Source organism: Leptosomus discolor, chromosome 12, assembly GCF_034619465.1.
Source record: "Leptosomus discolor isolate bLepDis1 chromosome 12, bLepDis1.hap2, whole genome shotgun sequence".
NCBI lineage: Eukaryota > Metazoa > Chordata > Aves > Leptosomiformes > Leptosomidae > Leptosomus > Leptosomus discolor.
Window position 1 is genome coordinate 10,284,346 of NC_141402.1, and position 18,866 is coordinate 10,303,211.

The window sequence follows — 18,866 nt, forward strand, 5'->3', positions numbered from 1 at the left end:
AATACCTCTAAGAAGAAAAAAAAGAAATAATCAGGGGAATGAGCTACTTGGCCAATTTAAAGTTCTGGCTGCTTGGCAATTTCTACTTAAAATTAGGTCAAATTATTACACAACAAGACTCTTGACAGACATACATCTACATCCTTGGACATCAAAAACCATGTGAACAGAGCAAATGTTATCACAGCATATCTCACTATGTTTCACCACCTCCCTTGAAAGCTGGTAAAAGATTGTTATTGTGGGTAATTTTTGATAGGTGCAAAAATCCTGGCTTTTATTACAACGCAGTTTAAAATCACCGTGTTAGATATAACCACATTTGACTTTATTAACAAATTTCTGCTAGAGAAAAAAGAGTTGGCAGCAGGCTCTGAGCACATCAGTAAGAGATGAGAACTTGACATTGGTTCTCTCTAAAAACCTGGACTAACACGCTTGTCTGGCTCATTAGTTTTATCTGTATCATGGAGGTATTTTGATCATTAATGTTGGTAGTAATGTTTTCAAGGCTACAGAAGTGTTATGCTGTGACTTGCCTACTGTTATCCTAGATACCCTAGAACCTGCCTCATACGGTACAGCCAGCTATTTACTTAGTGCTAAAGTGCTACGGCATTTATTTAATTAAATTCATCTTCAAAAATCTCTCTCGCCGCAGTCACTCTTGTAACCACATGATTAAGAGATTCCCAGCAGAATTGCTAACTCTTACAACACGGTCATATATAACACCACACCATGAACAAAAGCCTTTTTGAGGGGAGTGGGGAATGCCAGGTATTGCATCATCACAAGCGCAGCAAACGAACGCTTCAGCGGAACCTTATGCAAAGTCCTCTATGCAAACCACAGAAAAGAAAAGCAGAAGAAATTGGGTCCCTCTAAAGTTTCCATTTAGAAAGCATTTTAAAAGACACAAGTTCAAACTGTTGTTTTATTTTTCCAACTGGTTTAAACTTTGAACTGTTTATTTTTCTCTAGTCTTTTTTTATTCAGCAAAAGCTTTCCGGAAACCTTCCACAGAACTTTTCAGTACATCTACTACCCATAAAAGCCAATGAACTGTTCTGGTTAACATGCAGAACAATATCCGAATTTAAAAAAAAACAAACAGAACAGAAAACAAAATAATAGCATTCAAGTCAGTTATTCTTACTCCCTGAAGACTATATTCTCCCTTTGCAATCAAGAAATCCTATAGAAACAGGTTAAGAGATTTTTTTTTTTTTTGGCTAGTACATGTGATGCTTTCCTCCCATAGCCAGTAATCAATTATTTTTAATATCCGTGCTAGGTATAGTGTTTGCTTCACTTTGGTTGGTTTGTGTTCTCATTATTAAAAATTCATGCTTCAGTGCTGGAAATGGCAACTGTATTCTGTTTGCAACATTTAACTGCAATGAGAGCTGACAGCAGTGAAGCAGGCCATCTCACCAGCGTGACAACAGCCTTTCTTATTCTTCCCTCGGCCCACTTCACATTTGACAAGTGACAAGACATCTATAATACAGTAACAAATGCTTCGATTTATTCGCCCAACCTAAGCAAATGTAGACTGCAGTGGCTGCCTCTGATAATCTATGCCAGAAAACGCCACGCTATTCCTTTCCCATTTGTCTGTCTGCTAATTAGGCTAGAACAATGCTCCACTGTGGGACTCTTCCCCTAGTTTTATGTATGTGCATGTGCATGCATCTGCACGTATAGTCTCCATCTATTTACAGGGGAAAAAAATCAGATAAACTGTAAAACTGGGAAAGCTTTTAGCTCTTCGCCAAAGAACCAGATAGTAAGCACTTTGTGAGAAGAGTGCATTAGAAGTACTTTGACTGCAGGCAACTCTTGTACAAGCTGTTTGAGTACAGCTATCTCAGCTGTACTCTTGATGAACTAAAAGATTTGTCAGAAAAGCGAGAGATTTTGATAGTTGCTGTAATACAGTGAATTACCTGGCAAAGCCTCAGTGTACAGCAAAAAGGGAAAAGAGAGGGGGGGACAGGGACAGGACAGGCATGGAATATGGGGGTGGGAGAAAATGTCATTATTCCGTATGGAGTTGTCCTGGTTTCGGCTGGAATAAAGTTAATTTTTACCCAAGTAGCTGGTACAGCGCTGGTTTTTGGATTTAGGATGGGAACCGTGTGGACAACACGCTGATGTTTCGGTTGCTGCTGAGCAGTGCTCACAACCAGTCAAGGACTTTTCAGCTTCTCAAGCTGCTAGTGGAGGCTAGGGGGGTACAAGGAGCTGGGAGGGGACACAGCCAGGACAGCTGACCCAAACAAGCCAAAGGAATATTCCATACCATATGACATCATGGCCAGCCAGTAGGTAAACTGGGGGGAGTTGGATGGGGGGGCACCACAGCTCGGGGACTGGCTGGGCGTTGGTCAGTGCATGGTGAGCAATTGCATTGTGCATCAACTGTTTTGTATATTCTTCTACTAGTAGTAGTAGTATTTTCCCCTCCTTTTCTGTCCTATTAAACTGTCTTTATCTCAACCCATGAGTTCTACTTCTTTTCCCAGTTCTCTCCCCATCCCACTGCAGTGGGGGGATGAGCGAGCGGCTGCGTGCGTCTTAATTGCCGGCTGGGGTTAAACCACAACAGAGCGTATGAAAACAGGTACCACCGTCATGCTGTTTAATGAGCTTGCCAATATTCAAAACAATTACACCATCTTGCATAAGGGTTTAGCATTAGCCGCTCTTCGCACCACAGGAAAATGACGTAATGAAACTCACTATGACAGGTTTAAATCAACAACACTCCGTAAAAACCTGTTCCTGCTATTCAGCTTCCACAGAAAATAAAAATACTTAAGGAGTTGAAACAAACTTTGGTAATATCTGGAACTACATGGAAATTCCTTTTATATATTCTCCTTGGGTACCTTAACAGAGCCAGTTGCAACATGAAGAGCACCACGTATGCCAGCTCAGGTCTGTCTTTATCTTCCAGCCTGAGAGGGAGAGAGCACTGCTTCATACTGTGTGACGGCAGTGGGCTGGGAAAAGCTGGTGATGTGCTCTCCTACCTGACACTGCGGAGTGGGGAGAGCCTGTAAAGCACATCAGGTTTACTAGTTTAAATTTGAGAGTTGCATGCAGTGGGAGTACACAACCAGCAAAACAGAAACAGGAAAGGTTTCTTTGAAAGAATGTTTTGAGTGCCCACATTCAGACAGGACCTGATTTCATTGAAAGGTAAGTAGGCATAAGGAAAACTAACACTTGTGACAAAGAAAGGAAATACCAGAGCACTCACGTAACTCATAAATTACATCACATCTGTCTGTCTGCACGTTACAGTGAAAAGCTATTGTCTACTGTTTCTTCCATAATCTCAGTAGCAAACTTATAACAGTTACTTTGCCCAAAACAGAAAAAAACCCCTACAATTCAGAGTTTTGACACATTCATACAGCCACTAAAAATCCTGCAAACAGAATATTAATTTAACTGTACAGCTAATAAGATCATGAGCACAAAACAGCCAAGACAAGTAATGTTTCTTCCAGAGAAAGCTGTTGCAACACAGAAGCCATAGCTACCCTACTCAAATTTAGGACTGAGCTCCTGCGAGACACCTCACGTTTGTACATATCTGCTACTACACTTGGAGCGCAAAGCTTTGTAAAGTTACTACTGAGAGCAGTAGACAACTCTTATGAAGACTTACTCAAACCAGCAGCAGCATACCAGTCATAACTGCATCGGTAGTAAGCTGAATCAAAGATCAGCACAATTGTCTGGCTATCGCTGCACCAAGCAAAGAATCTGCCCTTATACAGAGGCTTCACCCAAAGACCTCAAAGCACTCAAAACAACTAAGCCTTACGTCTCCACCCGGAGGTCTGTCTATACTTCATGTGTTTTAAAAAAAGAGAAGAGAAAGCTGGAAATGTTAAGTGGCAAATCTGAATGTTAGCTTACAGGTATCACAGTCCCAGCTTCTACCTTTTATTAACAAAAAAAAAAAAAAAGAACATCCCTTTGCACAGAATTCTTAATAACAGTTCATCACAAGCCGTAGGAAAATGGATGGGACAAGAAAAAGCCTGTCAGAAATCCTCACCACTAGAAAAAGGGTACAGTTTTGGATTCTGGTATTTCCTTGAAAAGCACGGTTTTAAAGTTCAAATGCACCTATTCTCTGCTGGAGATATTCAACCCCACCGGCTCAGAGTAAGGAATCACTGACTTTAGCAGTGACAGCCATTCTACTACCTAGTTCCTGTTAAACAGAGTTTTGGCAGTGACACCTTCAAATACACGCAGACAATGATAAAAAATTCATTGTAATCCAACAAGATAACATAATTAACATTAAAAAAAATGCTGAACAGAACTTACAATAGTTTTTCTACAATCCCACTTCCGTTGACTTCTAATTGCCGATGTTTCCCACTCACCAAGAGAGCCTGAACGTATTCGTTTCTCTGCACTGCTGTCCTCCTTTACACCAACAGAAATAAGTACCTTACATCCCACAGGCCCTCTCTGAGGCTGATAGCTGTATAATGCTTTGAAGTTGAAGTGTTATTTATTATCTTCCAAGTACAACAGAGCCACAGAAAATTCAATTCTGAGCTAACACAATCATCTGTCAAAGGGCAAACATTATGGAAAAAAGTTATAAAAACCTGTAAATTAGGGTTTGCGAATCTAGGGAGCATCTCCATCTCCGTGTGGCTACACTGATGCAGCAAAACAGAGCTTGGCCACCCAGTGTTTGAAGAGGCAGTCAAGCTACAGCAACTTAACAAGTTACCACTGAGTCTTGGCAACTTTCCATAGGTACATACCTAGTCTGTGGTGATTGCAAGATAACGAAGTTAACACATAAACCTTCTCAGGGCAGACCCAGGGTGTGGTTCTCCTGCAGCACAAAACCGGAATCAATCCAGAGACTCAGTAGAGCTGAAAAAGCAGAGTGTAGCTTTTTCCTTTATACACACACACGTACACAAAACCCCTTAACTACACACGAAATGAGCTCGTTACCATGTCTAACTAGACAGCGTTTCAGAGTCCTGGAAAGTAGTCATCATCAGTCTGAAAAACGCACCAAAGCTCAAAAAGAGAGTTTTGTTCACTAGCCCAGCAAAACCACTGACAACAGAGCTAGAAGATGATATGGCAGGCCTTCCAGAATGCTCCTCACTCCCTCCAGGTTTCTTCCTTACAGCCTGTTTCTAATGGCTTTCATCCAATGAAATTATAAACAAGGCCATTTCCATATGAGGCTATTTCATTTCGTCGCTACACAAAGTACTCCCCATTTAGGAGGATAAAGGTTGCTATGAATAGAAAGTAATGTAATCTTTTCATACAGATCAAATAAAACCATAAACATAACATACTAACAAAAGCAAGGGGAAAATAGACTAAAAATAAATTATCTACATCCAAATGAAAGAAAAAAAAAACACTCATGAAATTTAGGAAATGGAGTAGAAATAGAAGAGGTAGCCTCTAGATTTCCTAAACTGTCAGGTACCCATGGCTGGAATGTTTTTATAACCCTTTCTGGTTAATTGCAAAGGTATCTCAGTGAAATACAGTTCCACATAACACTATTTCTTACTGACTAGGTAACACCCTAGCCCATTGTTTCAGTGCTAAAGAATCAACAGGATGTGTTTGGAGTAAGCAGTATAACACAGGTCCAGAAGCAGTGAGTCAAATGCTATTTCCTCATGCAACCCACTGCATCTCATTTTCATAGCCTGGAATCTGGATAATTCTCCACCTTGCAGGAACCACTGTAGTCTATTTGTACATCTGATCTATTACCCAAACTTTCCTTCTCATCTCGTTGCAAAACACCCACAGGTCCTTTCAGTAGATCATCTGCTAGCTGGAGGGAACACATTTTGATGACTAGGGAACTAATGCAGCTGCAGGCATTGAGGGAGATGCCAATTACACAAATCCCTCCTTCAGAGAAGGATCACAGCAATCTTTAAGAAGCCCCATCTCAGCCTAACAAAGGAAAAACATGAGCTCAACAATTCCTTGATAAGCAAAGGAAGCATGATACATCTTTGGGAGTGCAGCAGGGAGAGGGGAAATGACAAAAAACTCCTCCAGAAGTTCTGGATAACATCTCCTTATGATACTCAGTCACCAGGCAGAGGACAGAAGACACCTATGAAGTCAAAGCATCTTGCAACAAAAAGATAATGGGTTTCCACAGTTGCATTTCAATCACAGAGGGGGCAAGGGGGAGAGACAGGCATGCAGACTGCTGTCAAGGTTCTAGGAAATAAGGGAAAATAGAGTTTTCCTTTTGTTTACTTCCCTCATGACAAACAGACCAGCACATGAGTGCTCCTTCCCCATACAGCCCCAAATCAATGCTAATTATAAGCAGAGCTTCTCTAGTGATGTGCAAGATTTCTCTTCCAGCACCTTCTAAGCACTAGAAGACTCCTGACAGTTATTTTAGGTTATTCACACAACGCTAGGAGAGGCTTTCTCAGGTACCTGAAAGAGCTGGTTTACAGCAATTACCCCAAATAACAAATGCCTCCCTAACCCTTCCCTTTGGCAATGATGTTGTTCATCTCTAATTAGCAGCTGATCTACTTAATCAGAAAGTCTGGATTACACCATACTAGTTCTCTTTATTAATCAGGAAGATGTGTTAGCAAAGGGACTTTCTTCTTTGGTGGTTAAATCCCATGAGAAGAAATACCTCCATTGTAAAGTATTTGTCTGCCTGCTTATCTTGCTTGGAGGCTTAGTTGCTCAAACAAGCTGATGATTGCTCAGCCAAGGATTGGGAGACACAAAACTGTCAAAGCGTAGATGTGCACCAAAAAACACACGGGAGATGAGAACATTTCTTCCTTCAGTACTCTTGTATCTCCTGCATAAAGAACAGTATGAGCCTGCAGTATTAGCCAGCAGGTTGCAAAACCACTGTTTTCTGGTTTGCATTGTGAAGAATGGCAAGAAGTAAGACACTGGGAATATTACCCAATCCTGATCAACTGCCTCAACAACAGGATCAAGGATAAATAAGGGAAGCTGACTCTTCAAACGCCTGAAGCTAGTGCCTTCTTTTCCAATTATGAAAATGTGGGGGTTTTTTTCTGGTTTTTATTTCAGAAAACATTATTTCCTACTTCATTTGAGAAACTATACCTGTCAGACCTTGCTGGCAGAAATCCTACATTACTACCACCGTATGACACTGGCTCAACAGCCAAAGCTCTCCCACTGTCAAGCAAGTAACAGTTGCCTCGAAATGTGTCTCTAGTGAGTTGAGGTCAACATGCCGTATGTCTCAAAAGACCACTTACATTCTGACATACCAGGGACAAGATTACTGCAAAAGCAGCTGTCTAGTTAAACATCTAGACTGAGATATCTTAAAGGAACCAGATTTCTAGAAAGTGCCCAACACTCATTTGAGCAGGGGGAGCAGAAGAGGGAAGAAATTCTCCTTGTTACTGCTTTAAAACAACCAACCTCCTACCATTGATCAACTAAAAGAAGGTTCTGAAAATGAATAACTTTTGTGGTGTCAGTAGGGCCAGGTTTTCACTACCATCATGAAGTGGACAAACCACATTTCAGAGTACTTTACTCAATCTATCAACTCATCTTGTGATTACCTCTGGCTTGATTAAACTTGAAAGGGTCTTTTAAAAATCTCACATGTTTATGTATAAATATATATAAAAACACCTGAGAAGAGGAAACCAGAAAGAACAAAAAGTCGCAGAAGAAAAAAGATGTGTTAATAACCAAAATTATTTATCCATGCAGGGGACCAAGCAGGCACTTGTCATCGTACCAGAGGATGTTCTACATCTGTATTCAGCTGCAGTATCTAATAGGTCCTGCTCTTTACCCAAATTTCCTTTATTTCTGCTCTATACTTTTCCCTCTGTTGAACTTTAAAGCAAGTCACTAGCAGGAGTGAGTGGAATCTTGGACATTTATCCTTAACGTATTAACCAGCTGAGTTAAGAGCTTTTAGGAAGAGACCGCTGATAGAAGTAATCTATTACCAAGCATTGCAAGTACAGCTTCAAGCTCACAAAGCTGTCCACAGTATATGTGCATTTACTTTTTCCTAGTTCAGTAGTAATACCAAGGTAAGCAGAGGCAAAAGTACCATTACTATTTTGTTGCTTTTGCAGCCAAATTCCTTGTCTTTGATTATTGTAGAAAATCATTTACATTTTTATAGCCCTTGCTGGACTTGTGCTCAGTCTACTTAGGATCATAGAGTATCTCAAGTTGGAAAGGACCCATAAGGATCATCGAGTCCAACTCCCTGCTCCTCACAGGACTAGCTAAAACTAAACCATACGACTAAGAGCGTTGTCCAGATGCTCCTTGACTTAGATCTATACTGAGCAATGCTCAACATAAAGGAACATACTTTGGTTGGTGCTGCCCTCATTTCCAGGCATCGCTCCTTTGTGCAAGCTTCCAAATACCAAGAGCATTTCTCTGAGTATGGCAAACTTGGAGGTCACGGACAGAGAAGCGATATCTCATCTAGATGGACCTGAAGCTGTTACTGGTGTAAAAGATAAAAGCCTGGATTTAGCACTAGAAGACAGGAATAGCCTAGCTATGATGGAATACTGCTCATGCAGTTTGCCACTAAATGGCAAATTCTCCCTGTCAAATACTTAAGTTGCACTTGACATCGCAGTTGTCATCTCATGTTTGCATAGCATGCAAATACACCTATACTTAACCACCTATGTGCTTTCTTACCAAGAGGTTCTTCAGCTTGCTTTCAAGTACAAGAAAAGGAACAGACTCATCGTCTTTCCCAAAACAAACGGAAAGAAAATAAACCAGTGTAAAATTAAATCTCCAAGAGATTTCAGTGTAAACAATGCACAGAAAGGTCCAGGGGGTTTTTGTGGAAGCAAGTGCAAGAAGATTCCTCTTAACGGAGGCTTAAATTTGGTCAGAGAGGAATTTAGATATAACAAATGTGTACGATGCTTAGGAATGTCAGATTTATTAAAAGTACATCTGCCACAGGTTACACAGGAAACAGAGAAATCACCCAGCACAGAATGAGCAGATGAAAAATCGTCAGGGAACTTCCCTCATATTAGAGAGTAAAATACATCATGCAAAATTAAAAGGAAGACTTTACAGAAATTAATAGCTTCCCCTGCAAACCCCAGAGAAGATTAAGAAAACAGAGCTACTGTTTGCACAATTGTTGTGGATTAACCCCAGCGGGCTGCCCACTTGCTTCTTGCAGCGGGACGGGAGAGAGAATAGGAAAGTAAATGTGAGAAAACTCACACGGTGAGATAAGGACAGTGTAACAGGTAAAGCAAAAGCCACGTGCACAAGCGAAGCAGAACAAGGAATTCATTCCCCACTTCCCATCGCCGGCGGGTGCTCAGCCATCCCCAGGAGAGCAGGGCTCCATCACGTACAACGGTGACTTGGGAAGACAAACCCCATCACTCCAAACGTCCCCCCTTTCCTTCTTCTTCCCCGGGCTTTCTATGCCGAGCACGACGCCACACGGTCTAGGATATCCCTTGGGGCAGTTGGGGTCAGCTGTCCCGGCCGTGTCCCCTCACGACTCCTTGTGCCCCCCTAGCCTGCTCGCTGGTGGGGTGAGGTGAGGCGCAGGAAAGGCCTTGGCTCTGTGCAAGCTCTGCCCAGCGATAAGGAAAACATCCCTGAGTTATCAACGCTGTTTTGGTCACAAATCCAAAATGTGGCACCATACAAGCTGCTATAGAGAAAATTAATTCCATCCCAGACAAAACTAGTACAGCAATTTTAGTAAAATGGATCAAAACCTAATGATGCCCAGGCCAAGTTAAATTGCTGCAATGAAATTGCATAGCAAGTAGATCAAAATTCTGCAGCTTTTACTGAAATAGTTTATCCATATACTGCAGCAAACATTACACATTTAATGAGAAACAAAAATAAAACTGGAAAATAGTTTTTTAAACCCTGGAGTATAGAGCTTCCAGAAGCTGCATGTATCTGGACTAATTCTGACATTGTGTAGCTCTGAGTGCCCTTGCTGAAGCTAAAAAATATACAATAAAAAAGAACATCAGCTGAAGTCCTACTTTATCCTACTTATTACAGCTCCATGGCCATAGAGCCAAGCTAGTAAAAACTTGGGAGGGCAAGGTGGGGAGTATTTGAGCTTTCACTCAAAATGTTTTGTGGTATCAGCCATGGATGATGGGGTCTAGAACTCTGACTTTTTTTTTTATTTCATCTACAATTGACTTACTTGGTACATCAGAAAATGATGTGCAATGACAATAAGACCCTTTGGGAATGCAACACTAACAGGCAGAGAGAATTTAAGAAGTCAGAGTGACCACTTACAGGGAAACATTCACTTCTAAGAAAAAAGACGAGGCTTATGACACTCTTTTAGAAGGCCTGCAGCAATAGCTGTATGTCAGCAACAATGAATACAGCAGAAAGAAATTACCTATTTTCCAGAAACATAAGAGGAACAAGGCTGCTGAACACTGTTTACAGAAACCGGTTCCATCTTGGAAGAATACATACAGATAGCTGTTGTATGACAGACTGGGATCAGGGTTTAATCACTATTAGCTGACAAGACATACAACAAACCTCTGGACTTGCTTGAATGTGACTGAAGTGAACCACATGGTCAAGTCAAAGAGGGAAGGAAAAAGCCGGGGGAGTCATCCAACATTTTGAGACCACACCTCCTCCTAGCAGAGCAAAGCAAACCTGCTCCACAAAAGCAGAGCATGGGAAGATCCTGGCTCTATTTTGGTTGGAAATATTTACAGGAAGTGGTGCAAGTTATACCAAAGGTGCACCAGAACTCTAGTCAGCAACAGAGACATTCATGTCATTCGCTACGCACCAAGGAAAGCAAGAACGATAAGCGTGAGGAAGGTGAAGCTGCTCGAAGGACATGACATGCAGCTGTCACCTGAAGACTGCCCTGCAAGGTAAGAACGGTCCAAACGGTTTACTGCTAGAGACATGACACTAGCTAATGAATACATTTGTCTTTCTCACACCACTTCAAAATACTATTAGCCCAACAACAGATCTCACTAAACCCTAGGAAAAGAACCTCAGAACAGAAGAAGAAGGAACAGCTTCCTGAAAGAAGCCCTCACAGACAAACAAAAGACTCATGAATCAAAATAATTCTGTTCATAAAGAAGATACATGTGATCCTTAAACAAAGAAAGAAAGAAAAACCTCAGGACAGCCCTAAGACAGCAAAACGACTGAAAGAAAGTCCCAAAGCTTTTAAAATCTCCGCGCTTCTGCTCCGCTTTCTAAACTGGCCTATTTGCCTGTCCACTGCTAATCAAACCATTGCTTCCCTGAAAATAAGCACAGAACACACAGAATTTTTACTTTGGTCTTAAGATTTTGATTATTTGCATCAGAAAGCATGTAAAGCAAGAAATTGAAGATTAACTAAAGCAGGCTTACAATTTTATGACTGCATGAATAAAGAGCTAATTAGGTAGAATTTCACATCCTTTTTAAATGACTGCAACCAAAATTTTGGTCCTTTCTCAAACATTCATGCCATTGCTTAAGCAGGCTTAGAGAAGACTTAAACAAACAAGCAAAAAAAGCTAATTAAAAAAAACCCACCCAAACCCTCCACAAATCAAGAAAGTCACTTGGTCTAAGAACTGAAGCTCCATTTTGAAACACGAAATTTCAGAGGCCAGTCACTCCTGGGTGTTACGAGGCAGGAAGAGTTAGTACTGACTAGACTACCCTCTGCAGGCGTATCGGCCCAGTGGTGGGCATTACAGTGACGGGCATTACAAACTGCGACTTCATTAGCTTCTGCACAGGCAAGACAGAGTTCAGATATCTATGTAAAATCACGTATGTGGACACATCCACCAAGACAGTAGTGGTCCAACACAACCTCTTCAGTAATTCCAAAGATCAGAGCTTGAATGCTCACTTTGCTAAGAGTATATGGCCAGGTGCAGCTGATTTACTTTGCAAACTTGCAGCCTTGATCTGCTTGTTGATACGGGAACTTCAAGCAAGTCCAGAGCATATTCAGAGCCACAGAGGAAAACAGACTTAATATCATGTGTCTGGAGGGAAACATCAGAAAACATCTACCTGCACAAAACAAGTACACATTTCCAGAGAGGAAGTCATATTTGAGGGCAGTTGCAATAATCTATGCATATATTTAATATCCGTGATTAGTGATGGATAATCTACTGTACAGTGAAATTTTTTTTATTTATTCAGAGCAACTGTTTTGAACCAGAGAAAGCAAGAACGAATCAACACCAATAACGAACTATTCTTTTAACACAGACACAATACTCATGGCTTCAGCATATCAACAGTTGTTTTCTATGTTTAGAAAATGTATAAAAATCCAGAGTTTTGGAGTTTCAGTGCATACAGACATAACCCACAGCAAAGCAAATAATGGCACAGCCTGTCCTTGAATTCGTGTGTTTTTTGTTACCTAGGCCCATTACCATTCGGCACTCTCTGTAAAGAGCTACAGGGCCCTCTTATTCAACATTACAAATATATGTATTCCTCAACATCCAAGAAAGCTGAAGTCGCATAAGAGCCTCAGGGCTTTTCTGCACAAGAATACTTCCCGACAGAGATAAATGGTAACGTTATATAGTTATATTTGCACCAGTAAACTCCCCGGGTGGACACAGAGAACAGAATTCTTTTCCTCTTGCAGACGAATGCCCAGGAGCATTTGTGTAATTAACTCAAAAGCCTAATGTCAAAGAAGCTGATATGCCCAAGTGCCTTTGTACTTTTGCACTTTCACCCAAGCCAACAGGGAACAAAATGGAGAGGTGGTCGACACCATTGCATGTGTATTCCTGACACAACTTCACTACAAAGGACTTGTGCGGAGAACAAAAAGTCAGCTCCTTGCAACCAAGGAGTTAATTAATAAGAGGGGAAAAAGAAGCACATGGATGTCGGCATAAGGCAGGCAAGACAACAAAAGATGTGGAGCTTGGGAAAGAAATAAGCCACAAACCTGAACCAAAAGGCCACATTCTTATGCAAAACCAGTTTCCTGTTCCCGTCCCACTTTTTTGCCCTCCTTTGACAGAACAACCTTGACAGATTGTCTGGCCTGACAATGGAAAGGTGAAAGCACAGCATAAGCAGTCACTCCTGCTTCTGCTATCTGCCCAAACGCCAAAAGCAGGCTGACCTTCATCCCCACCGCCAGAAGCATGAGGTCAATACGAACGTCTAAAAAGGTTGTCCTGAGCACTCAGCAATGTTGTTTTAAAAGCTGTGAAAGGGAAACATTCCAAAGCTGGAAGGAGGAAAGAGAAAGGTCTTTCAGCAGCTGCAAGAATTACATTATAAGCCTTTCAACTGCAGCAGGATGAGCTAATAAAGCTGGCCCCTAAACCCTGGAGATTCAGTGTTCAAATTCTGCTTCAAGTTCACAAATGAAAGGAATCTATTATGCTTCCTTTAGTACTCAGAGGAATCAAGCCACATCAGAAAATGACTATACTCTTTGACTAGACTCGTTGAAAAAGCATGGGAGACAGGCAGCAGAGTGTCTTTTGGTCTGTTGGTAGAACATTCTCCAAAACCTTGCCTCCTAAGTGTCCTACTGCTGTATCAGTGTTAACCGCCTGCTTTTGTAAGATGCATTTTTAAAAGAGCCTTCCTGATCACTGATAAAACCAAGCTTCCAAAGTATACCACTAGACGCGTTCAACTTATGGATACAAAATATGCATCTAGTTAAGACTTTTCAATTCAAGCATATACTCTAGCTATTACTCTCTAAACAGCTTTCTACTGACAATACACAAGCCTCTCCTTCTACTTCTCAGTGACATGGAGCAGCCACCAGAACATTACTTTCTCTAGCTCAGTTATCTCAAGCAGCAAACTTTTTAAGCCTGTCCTGGTTTGTCACTAACCCATGACAAAGACTCTTCAAACAAACCCTTGCCTCACTTTTTAAAATTAAATATAATGTCCAATAAACACAAACCAGATCCAGGAAGAAAAAATTCCCAGTGCAATTTTCTCATAAATCCTTCCCACAGAGCAGCCCAAAGGGAAACTGAGGGAATAATCATCGTTTCAGAACCAGAAAACCAGTATTTTTAGTTTAAATCTTGATTTTGAATTATTCTGAACAGATTATTTCACTGTAAAACTAACTGAAGCAGGGGTAACTCACAGGGTTATCCTAAAATAGTACATGGGCACACAGACATGGCCTTGAACAAATTTTTGGCACACCTGTGTGCAGAACATATCTCAAGCATATTGCTAACTTTGAGATGCAACTGGAAGGCAACAACTCGGCCAGCACTACTGTATCTTGACCACTTCTGGACAATGAATGGGAGGGAACAGAAGCCTGGCCATGGTCCATTGTCCAAACGGGAAGATATCCTACAATAACTTACTTCTAAAAAAGATTATTCTCCAATTGGCTCCACTTACTAATTCATTCCTACAGAGAACTGGCAACACAAAATACGGTCAAAAGATGCAAAATACAGACAAAATTCTCTGATTTCTGATGCAAGGGATTACTTTAGTTCATAAAAATTACTGTCTTTGGTAGCTCAGAGATTTGGGTGCAAAATTTCTGTCACCTTCATCAGGACAAGAGAAACATTTCAGTTTGTTAGGCAGTTCCTCCCAACTCACTTCTCCAAGGCTCAACTTTTAAGTGGCAAACCCAAACCAAATCAACACTGTCATTGTGAAAAGCCAAGCTCCTACCTGATTTGCATGTCCTGCCATCGTCTTCTAGCTGCACACCAGTGGGACAGGCACAGCTGTAGAAGGGGTCTCTTGGAGACAGCAGGCACAGATGGGAGCAACCACCGTTGTTTTCTTCACATGGAGTGTGAACTTCAAGAAACCAAAGAGATTTATTTTCACTTTTCTAGAACCTCTAAAGCCTTCTTTTCTCCATGAGGAAGAAATTAGAGATCCCAAATGACTAGCACAAACTTTAGTGCTAAAGACAGAGGAAACACAAATTAAAAGCGTTTGACTCCCCCCTCCCCAGCATCTATCTTCTAGGGACACCTAAATTGAGATGCACGCACAAGCTGACTTTGAAAGAGCTGACAGCTCAGCACATTCTAACTACACAGTTCTTTCAGCATTTCTGAAGCTGAACACAGCTAAGAGCTTTGGACATCAGTTACTTTGTGGATGCCAGGTCTGCTAAGCACCATGAAAATGGAAAACAGGGCTTGGAGGATGTTGATGTTGGGGGGGTGACCAGTTCTATGAAAGAAAGGCAAACATAACAATTTGCACAATTCCTACATTACAGTAGAGTTGCATGTTAGAAATATCTTTTCGTACTGCAAAGCTTTCATAGCAAGTCATATCCCTGCATCACGAGGAAATCCAGAGGAGCAACATGTAAAGTCAGCAGTTTTGAAAATGTAAGAAAAAAATAAAAAGGGGGGGGGGCGACACACGACAACTGCACTCATTTACACGGGGAGAAAAAATGTAGGCAAGAGATGAAACTGTAACCATAAATAATTATGGAGACTATTTCCAGCTATTAAAAAAAATACATATATATTGCAAGTTGTGCAAGATTGCTCCAAAATCAGCCATAGTTTGAATAAGCATCTGAACTGCTTTAATATAAAAAGCCAAATTTCAGGCTAATTTGGCTTGTGGTACTTCCACGGACAGTCACAAAGAGTAAAAAAGAAAAAGGGAGAGGAAGGAATCCAAGCCTGATCTTAATGAAGTCAATGGCATCTAAGCTATTTTCAGCATATGCTATTTCCCTATGCGCCTTGTTTCCTTTGTGACTGGCCCAGCAATACTATGAGCCGAGGCTGGGACATTCCCTGAGCTAAAAGCAACGACAAGCATTCAGCACAGTCACACTCTTATTTGGAGCTGTGAGACAAACCAGGGTGCTGTGCTGTGCACACCTGACAGCCTCCACGAAGACTTGCACATGCTCCATCACCAAGATGATCTCCAAACTCCTGCTTGCTTTCCAGTCAAATTTTAATGGAATAACAAACGTTATCTCTAGGGAAGCAGACTTCACAGTCGGCATAAATAAAGAAGCCAATCCAAATGGCAGGAGTATCTCCCCTATGCAAGAGATGATTCTTGCCATAGCTACGCAATTACATACATTTCCACACCACTGCTTTTTAGACCCTCATTCTCACAATCCCAAAAAAACCTAGACCAACTGCCACATGGAGTCACATGCATGTACAAAATACATACAGCCTCATTCAATTCTCAATTGTCTACACCTGTCTTCCTTAGAAGTAGCATCATACATAAAGAAAAAACAGAGGCATGTATATGTTTCATATAAAAGCTCAGAACTAAATCCCCTCCATACTGAAACACTCATAAACTATTTGTTACATATCGAAGATAAACATGATCAAGTCTGGACTGCAAAAACAGCACTTTTAAGTACAACATGAACAATACATATTTTGTGGTAATTCTACTTATTAAAAACAAAAAGAAGTAATGACAAGAATTTTTTTTCACTTATCTTTAAAATAACTGTGTTTAAAAGATGCCAGGTGAGTCTTTATCATTCTCATTCAGATATTCCAAATTAAAAGATGTCACTGAAGCACTGCACTGGATTTTGGACTTTGTTACCAACTGGGATGATGAGTGAGCTCATACCAATTCAGGCTGGAATTTTCACAAAAGGTACAGGATTTGGGTACTTACACCTTTAGCAACCAATCCCCTGACAAATGTTCAAAACCTTACAACTTCACACTGATCATTTTTATGATTAACGTTTTTCCTGACAGGTAGCTAACAGTCATGCAGGAAGTTACAGGGAAAAGTAAAACATACAGTATGGCTGCCGGTCTGGACTTAAGACCTGGATGTCCATTGGCGAATACAGGGCAGACAATATTTCTCTCCTTTTCTCTCCCGTCCTTTTGTTACAGGCATGAATGGAGCGCGTTTGCCAGTCTGTCCAATACAGAGTGTCCCCAGACAATGTCAGTGCAAACGGATGAGTAAGACTACCTTCAACAACTTTTTGCCTAGATGGAAAAAAGAGCAAGGATTAAAAATGCATCACTTCCACTTATTCCCACACAGAAAAACATCCGGCTTTGCTAAAACTCACATAGGAATCGCCTTCTTTTAACAAATTCACTGGACCAAGAGATTTGCCTGGTGATGAAAGTGATAATCAGACTGAAAAAAGTAAAACAAGACTTTGCCCCTCTCCTAGCAATAAGGACACAAATACACTGCGTTTCATAGTGACACGGTATCCAGTTCAGCTCCACACTGACCTCTGAAAGGCCACACTGAAGTTTCTTCACAGGGCTGTGAAAATACCCAAACACAATCCCATTTTGGAGGAAACACAGGTCTGAAGAGTGCTCCTCCAATTAAAGCATTACTTTTTTTGCCCCCCCATGCAACATATGATATCTTTGCCTAGGAATTCAGTTGCACTCAGTCCTTTCTCGTGGCAGGAAAAGGAAGAAGTGGCCCAAAAGACTAAATTACCCCTCTTAACCTGGTCAGCAGCAGAAACAAATATATTTCAGTCTATAATTTTAAATGTAGAGCAAGGGTCAGTTATATTTTTTCTAAGAGCAAATATTTATAATTACTATAAATTAGAAACATTTCAGGTGTTTTTCAACGGACTCATTCAGCCACGCTTCTCTTCTCGGGATGCATATATTTTCACATCAGTCATTAGCTGAAATGAAAGGCACAAAACATAGAATCACAGACTGGTTTGGCTTGGAAGGGACCTTAAGGACCATCCAGTTCCAACCCCCCTGCCATGGGCAGGGACACCTCCCACCAGACCAGGTTGCTCCAAGCCCCATCCAGCCTGGCCTTGAGCACTGCCAGGGAGGGGGCAGCCACAGCTTCTCTGGGCAACCTGTGCCAGTGCCTCACCACCCTCACAGGCAAGAATTTCTTCCTAATATCTAATCTAAATCTCCCCTCTTTCAGTTTGAAACTGTTATCCCTAGTCCTGTCACCACACTCCCTGATCAAGAGTCCCTCCCCACCTTTCCTGTAGGTCCTCTTTACGCAGCAAAAGGAAGGCTGCTCTAAGGTCTTCCCGGAGCCTTCTCTTCTCCAGGCTGAACAACCCCAGCGCTCTCAACCTGTCCTCATAGCAGAGGTGCTCCAGACCCCTGATCATCTTTTTGGCCCTCCTCTGGATTTGCCCGAGACATGGGTCTTTCTTACGCTGGGGGCCCCAGAGCTGGGTGCAGCACTGCAGGTGGGGTATCACCAGATGCGGAGCAGAGGGGCAGAATCATCTCCCTCGACCTGCTGGCCACGCTGCTCTGGATGCAGCCCAGGATGCAGTTGGCTTTCCGGGCTGCGAGCGCACATTGCTGGCTCATGTCCAGCTTTTCATCCACCAGCACCCCGAGTCCTTCTCAGCAGGGCTGCTCTCAATCTCGTCATCGCCCAGCCTGTATCTGTGCTTGGGATTGCCCTGACCCAGGTGCAGGACCTTGCACTTGGCCTTGTTGAACTTCACGAGGTTTGCACGGGCCCACCTCTCCAGCCTGTCCAGCTCCCTCTGGATGCCATCCCTTCCCTCCAGCGTGTCGGCTGCACCCACAGCTTGGTGTCGTTGGCAGATTTACTGAGGGTGCACTCAAAACACATGACAGGTCCAACATGTTTTCTAAACTCACAGGATCCCCAAATTTATACATATTGCAATAAATATGTGCAATTTAGATTCAATAGTTTTAGAGACATTTACTAAGTCAGTGAAAACATACTTGACAATTCCTCAGTCAAAACAATATGAAGTCAGTTTTCACAAAATTCAGACATTTTATATA

General features: G+C 41.7%; 1 protein-coding gene across 3 annotated transcripts in view; it reads right to left on the minus strand.

The window, feature by feature from the left end:
• LRP5 (LDL receptor related protein 5) overlaps positions 1–18,866 on the minus strand; it is a 174,229-nt gene that overhangs the window by 99,724 nt on the left and 55,639 nt on the right. For all 3 annotated transcript variants that reach the window (XM_086472458.1, XM_086472460.1, XM_086472459.1), the window contains 2 exons: positions 16,873–17,069; positions 14,770–14,901 (listed from right to left, as the gene is read on the minus strand). In XM_086472458.1, coding sequence (XP_086328584.1) covers positions 14,770–14,901; positions 16,873–17,069 — 329 coding nt within the window. The remainder of the gene's footprint in view (positions 1–14,769; positions 14,902–16,872; positions 17,070–18,866) is intronic.